At 41.3% G+C, this 6,999-nt stretch overlaps 1 protein-coding gene and 1 long non-coding RNA gene across 3 annotated transcripts in view; both read right to left on the bottom strand.

The window, feature by feature from the left end:
* The window catches only part of LOC127353823 (uncharacterized), a 140,681-nt gene that overhangs the window by 25,608 nt on the left and 108,074 nt on the right, over positions 1-6,999 (bottom strand). The gene's annotated exons all lie outside the window — the stretch shown is intronic.
* kiaa0513 (KIAA0513 ortholog) overlaps positions 1-6,999 on the bottom strand; it is a 32,633-nt gene that overhangs the window by 19,916 nt on the left and 5,718 nt on the right. For both annotated transcript variants that reach the window (XM_051383277.1, XM_051383278.1), the window contains exon 2: positions 3,617-4,209. In XM_051383277.1, coding sequence (XP_051239237.1) covers positions 3,617-4,017 — 401 coding nt within the window. In that variant the 5' untranslated portion in view covers positions 4,018-4,209. The remainder of the gene's footprint in view (positions 1-3,616; positions 4,210-6,999) is intronic.

Here is a 6,999-nt window from a genome sequence, read left to right as displayed (position 1 = left end):
CAATAAGTTTTTCTCGATTCCGGATAAATACTTTATCGTATCGGCCTCGCGTCCAGACGGATACGGCGTTTTCGGAGTGTTTTATAGTGTTTTTTTGTATTTTTTTGGAAACGGGTCCCAGAGTGGGAAAATCCGAAAACGCCGGATTGCCCGGAGTCGTCTGGGCGGCGAAAACTGATTTTTTCCGAAACGATGACATATAAGCCCCGCCTCTCCAGCCTTTGGCCTCAGCCGCCGCTAGATGCGTCATAACAACAACAACAATGGCGGACTACTACTACTTGTTTGTAAACAGCGCATGCTCCATGGCTTCTCTTCTGGTTTTAGTGTATTGGTGTGGCGGCGTCACAGCGCCACATACAGGCCTGGCATATGTACTACAGCGTTTTGGGTCGTTGTCAGTGAATCCGTGTGGACACATATATTTCTGGAAACGACGCCGTGTTTACGGGGGAAGATTTGTGTGTCAACAAAAATACAAAAAGATTGGCAAAATTTGAAATAAATGGAAAATGGACAGCAATTATATAGCACCTTTCAAGTCTTCTGACCACTCAAAAAGCTTTACACTACACGTCACATACACACACCAATGCACATCATCAGGAGCATTTTGGGGTTCAGTATCTTGCTCAAGGACACTTTGACATGTAGTGAAAGGAGCCCCTACCTCCTGTGCCCCAGCTTCCCTATATACTAAATATATTCTGTATTGCTAGTGACGCATTACAACCCAGCAATAGCACACCTTGTTTTCATAAGCTTACAGCTAATGCTAACAGGTAATCAAGGGAATACTTCACCATTTTGGAAATGTTTGGCAGAGAGTTAGAGGAGAAGATAGATTGTATCAGCATTGGGCAGAGCGAGGCAAAGCTATGCTAACAGGCTACTGATTGTAGCTTCACGTTTAGCATACAGCCTGAAAGTAGTACCAATCTTCTCATTGAACTCCAGCCAATATGTTTATTTCCACACATGTTGAGCTATTCCTTTAAGGACTTTTTCTCTACAGAGTGATCAACTAAAGAACCTGGACAGGAAAGCCACAGTCAAGTGTCATACCAGTTTGTAAAAAATGGTAACGGATGAGTGTATCACAACATCTCCAAACATTTTCAATGCAAATAAAACTCATTTTAATTATCCACAATTTACAGGTCAAATCTTATTGCACCCAATGTCTTCTGAGATTATTTTTTCAATTTTTCCATGTCGACCAATCAGAGAATGTGTAGGCATGTGTGTGTGAAATTTAGCCCATTCCCCTATCTACAAGATCTATAAAGCCTAGAGCTTTTTAATAAATATTTTGTGGGCTTTTATTTCCTACTTCGATAGTGACAGCTGAAGAGAGAGAGGAAAGGGGGGAGAGATAAAGGACATGACAAGCAGCAAAGGGCCACAGGTCAGAGCCAAACTGCTGCAGTAAGGACTCAGCCTTGGTAGAAGGGTCACCAGCTCTACCAGGTGAGCTATGAGGGCGGGCGACCCTTAATAGAGCTTTTTATAAACCATATATCAAAGATGTAAGCAAAAATGTAATTAAGTAATCCTTCACAACACAACTACAATTTAACTACACATTTTGAAATGTAATCTGTGCAGAGATTACATACACCACAGATTACGGAAAGTTGGGACGAGTCTGGTGAGACTGCATGGTGACACCTTTGCAGGTGACGAGGAGCCTGTGGATGCTAATACAGCTAGCACAAGCAACAACACGCAAGACACGGATACTTAACACTTTGCAGCCACAACTGAGCTACAACTGGACCGAGGTCTATGGTAATCACGGCAAAAAGGCTTCTTTGTCTGTTTTTGTTGGAAAAGCAATGAACACAATGACATGAAATTCTGAAATGAGACATTTGTCTTCCATTTTGTTTAAAAAAAATGTTTGGGGTTTCCCGGTTTTTTATAAAATATATGTATCTGAAGGTAAGCAATGTCACTTATATAAAATTGGCTTATTTTAATTTAGAATGGAAAGTAAATGTCTTTATTAAAATGTTAAGAACCGTATCAGATGCATCATAGGGCATCACATTGTATCGCACCCAACTGTTACATACTGTATATCGCTTTGCTTACAGTATCGTAAGCATATTAAAATGCATCGTCCCTAAAATGTATCTAGATACGTATCGGATTGTCTTAGAAGGGACAGATGCACACCCCTACTTAGTATAGTACATTATGTTAATCTGGCCATCTTACTCAATATGAATCTACTAGCAGTCATGAAAGATGACTGGACTGTCCTAAAGAAGGTAAAGAGGGTGAAGGTCATTTCGTCAGCTTTGGAGTTGTCATGGCAAAAAATGTATTCAAGGCAAGATGGATTATTAGAGATGAGGTCGACTAGAGATGTTGGTCTGTGGACCACTGACCAACATATGGCAAATTACCTGACATGGTATTCAGCAAGGTCAGAAATGATTGAGCCTGCAGCAGATATACCAGAAAGAGTTCAATAAACATAGCTACCCTGCTGATATTTAGAAGCCCCCTTTTAACGTTTCACCCTGCTCACATTTGATTTCTCAAAAGTTCATGTCGCACTGTTGTCCCCCAGGGGCCTCTGCTGCTGAGTCACAGGAATCTCTGACCGGGTGAATGTTTCTAGACATTCTGGGTGACAAAAATGGAACAGTGTTGATCTGAATATAAGTGAAAACACAGCCTAAAGCAGGGGAAACTGTCGGCACCACACAGCCGAGAAAAAGGGCTGACAAAACAAATCACTGCATCAAACAATTTAATAAATAAAACAACTGATAAAAAATATTGGGGTAAAGAGGGTAAGATGAGGAGAAAAGTAGAAATAAAATACCCAGCAGTGCACTGTTGTGTGCTGAGGAGCCACCATCAAGATGATTGATGCTGGAGGGGCCCATCCGGTCAATCTTAAACAATATTAAGCACTCTCTGAGATGAGCTGATGCAGCTATGGGGCACCTTCAGCGTTCAGCTCTTCCCCTGCATCCATTATATGGTGGCTGCCATCCAGCCACAACATCACTCACAGACGAGTGTCTGCAAATGACCTGCACATTTCACTACAAATATGCATATATGTTCTTTTGGACATGTAGCATTCAATCAACAAATATGATATGACCTTGAAAATTACTGATTATTTTCATTGAACCAGAGTTAGCGCGATGTTACATTTGTAACATCTACAACAACTAACATTACCCAAGCAAGCATGCTAGAAATGTCTCGCATTATACAAACGTAACATTGGTGTTATGTTCAGAACATTAATGTGAGAAATTAGTAGCTTATCATGTGTAAATACATAACTGGCTGGTCACAAGGTACCCCTAACCCCTGTTGTAAGCGGATCTTGGTTCTGGACCAGTTGGTGCCATATTGGAAACAGTTTTCCTAGCCACAGTCAAAACGCAAAAAATGGTTCGAGATTGGGCACTGGCTCCGAACCAGCCCTCAAACTAAGGGTAAGAGTGACATACAGCATATATACCCTCTGTGTTTTTTCTTAGTAAATTCTCTTCTGGCGTTTGACCTCATATTCAAAAAGCAGGTCAAACATATGACATATTGGTTCATTACAAAACAGAAAAAAAAAAAAAAATTCCCTTACTTTCCATGAAACACCTTCTCCACATAAGCCTTCATGAACTGCCTCCTCTCCACCGTCTCAGCGTCAGCGTCCTCTCCACTGTGAGCGGATGAAGATGACGACCTCCTCAGCTCCCACATATGAGAGGGCGGGTCCATGTCGTTCTCGCTGTCTGCCGACTCTGTAGCATCGCTGTCATTGTCTCCCTCCTCTTGGTGGTGATGGCGGTGGTGGTGTGAGCTGGGCTCAGTTGGCACCATGGGCTCTGGCAGTAAGGGCTTCTGGTGGACTCCCATGGAAGACGCCGGCTCTGGGGAGAAAAGGTCTGTATGGCCTTGTTCCTGGCCTACATCTACACTAAGAGTTGTGGCCTCTGAGGGCATGTCAAAGTCTATTAGGTTGTCCACTGCTACGCCCTCCATGTTGGAATTAAGTCCCTTCCTTTTAGCTCTGCAACAGTGCTTTCAGAGTGAGCTATTCGGCGCTCTGCAGGAACATGAGGGTGGACACATACATAGTTGCCAGTTGGAGGTTTCAGCTGCTGGGTTTGGATTTTGCAGACCCTCCCACCCCTGAGGGTGCTGACATCAAGTGAATTCACAAACCCAATGCATCTGTGAACAAAGTCAAAAACAAATTACCATTGTGGTCATCTTTTACATCCAGTTAAATGTACTGGGTAACCTAATATAACAAAATGGCACTGAGAGGTAAACAATACAGAGACTACACCTCTGTAAGGCTGTGCTTTGAGCTAACGTCAGCATGGTAGCATGCTGACAATGACAATGCTAACATGCTGATGTTTAGCAGGTATAATATTTAAAATGCACTATCTTAGTTTAGTGAATTAATGTGCTAACTAGGGCTGTGTATTGGCAAGAATCTGGTAAAATGAAGCTTACAACGTTTGCTAATTGGCAATAAACATGTCATAAGGCTTTGGTCATAAACCAAAGTATAGTATATAGTATCCTGAGAAAAATATGAATGTCAGTTGATCCAATATTTGTCCAGATATTTCAGCCTGGTCCTGATCAGCTGACTGATATTGCAATCCTTATGCTACACGGCTAACATGGCTAAAAATAAGAATTTCAACTGAATCTTTAGCCTGAATCTTTGAAAAAGGTCCACATAAAGCTGCTGCCAAAGAGGAGGGAGGAAAAATGTTTATCACTGGTGAGTCCAGTTTCCTCTGGATACAGCGCTACTAACTGCTATTTAGCAGACAGTTTGGATTTCACTCAATTTCTATTTGACACTTAGCTGAGAATGAAGTGCTTGGCCCTGACACCATCTGAGGTGTGTTTAATTTGTCCTTCCTACTGAGTGTTTTATCTCCTCTCTCACTACATCGTGTGCCTACCAGGATGTAACTTAGAGGAAGGGAAATGTTTGCTTTTATCATCATAAAAATCAACTCTATAGGCCTTTTTCACAGCAGACATTTTGGCATGTCACAGACAGATAATCACAGGTGCAGGTAATGATATTAATAATGGCTGCAGCCTCTTAGGTGCATCAGTTTCAAGGTCTTTCTGTTGTCCATGCTGTATACTTCAATGGTACAGAGCAATCATTAATGATCTCTGTTACTCCTGTGCTTTCCCTAAAGCCTGATAATCCGACTAAAAACACTTTGCCATCACAGTAGAGAAAGCAGGTGTTACTATTAACATTATTGATGACGGCTGCATTCCATTTAGGTAAGCCATTTCTTGGGTCCTGTATTGTGCACACTGGAATGACATACTGGGACACTTATAGGACTTTTCCATTGGGACTTTTGGCCATGTTGAGTCAAACCATGTGGCACTGATTTGCATTTCAATTGCCAGTTTAAGCACACCTAGTTGTGCTGCGCAGTGCTCGAGATGAACCATTTGCACAGTCAGGCCAAAGCGAGTCCAACCGCCTCTAAACGGAGGTGTCTTGTCGGCTGCAGCCAACCCGATGTATGGAAAAGGACTATAAATGGAACGGAAGCAATCACAAAAATAAGTAACGGTAGTACTTACACCCTTTAAGTAAATATGCCTGCTGTGAAAAAGGTCTACTGTGATTTTGTTTCACTATTATTGCAGTGTAACGTTGTGTTCATGTTAGTCAACATTTTTCACTGTTTTCAGAGGTTTTATAGACATTGATCAACATTTATCAGTATTTTCTGACATGTGTTTCCCAAAGCCTAAGGCGACGTCCTCAAATGTGTTGTTTTGTCCTCAACCCAAAGATATTCAGTTTACGGTCATAGAGGACTAAAGAAAGCAGAGAATATTCATATTTGCAAAGCTGATATCAGAAAATGTGGACATTGTTTCTTAAAAAAAGGACTCAAAATGATTAATCCACTATCAAAATAGTTGGTGATTATTTTAATGATTGATTAATCGACTAATCGTTGGAGGTTGGTTTTAAGTAGGGAAGGGCGTAGGGAAGTGATTCAAAGGTTTGCATCGAGGCTACTTTTCTCGCCCGGAATATGTCTGTTGTACAGAAGTGGTATTATAGATGATGTACAACAATTTTCGAAGTAACAGCAGAAAAAAGTGAATGTGAAAAAGCATAAAAGAGCGATTAATAAAGCAACAAGTGTGGGATCAACAAAAAGACACAAGCATATGAGGCTTTAAAAGGCAACAAACCTGTCAACCCATTTGACTCTTCAACCTCTTTAGCACACATAAAAACTCTATTTTAATGGGTTAGGTGTGAAAAGGCAAGTAAGGTTATTTCCTGTAGCTGCTGATCAGGGTTTCCATTCAGCTATAACTAATGTTAGCTGAGCAGGTTTTTGCTGGCTGGCATGAAAAAAAACTTCCTGATAGGATACTCTTGTGCTTCCTTGACCTGAGGTTGTAGTAAGAGACTTTAGGTTAGGACACTGCAGCATATCAGTTTTAGGCTCACAAACAGAAAAGCAGAAGAGAACAGGACACATCCCAGAATTTCAGCTAATCATGCCCAGAGTGGCTTTAAACATGTTAGCTGTTCCATTTGCTTGTATTTATGAAATCAAGTGACTTTTGAAGCTAACTTGTTCCTTTTTAGTCGCACGTCAGCATTCATATCATGCAAATAACAGGAAGTTGAAATCATTGATTGAAAACCACAAAGACAGGAAACTCAAATCTTAAACTGCATATCTGATCCATTCAAACAATTTCCCACAATCACAAACTGTCTGCTGCACTTCTGTACATTTATTGTGTAACTCAAACAGCACTGTACTCAACACTGGTTGAATGTCAAATAAATGACCCAGTCACAGCGCAGTTTTATACTGCTGACTCCCACTCAGGACTTCCCAGGACTCTTCACCCTGTCCTCACACCCTCTGAGGAGGAAAACAGCAACAGCTGGCTAGCCTTCATACACACACACATCCTGCACTCTGTCCT

This window comes from Dicentrarchus labrax, unplaced genomic scaffold, assembly GCF_905237075.1.
Source record: "Dicentrarchus labrax unplaced genomic scaffold, dlabrax2021, whole genome shotgun sequence".
NCBI classification, from domain to species: Eukaryota; Metazoa; Chordata; class Actinopteri; family Moronidae; genus Dicentrarchus; species Dicentrarchus labrax.
Note: the sequence above shows the minus strand (reverse complement) of the source record. Positions and strands in the feature narration are given on the sequence as shown.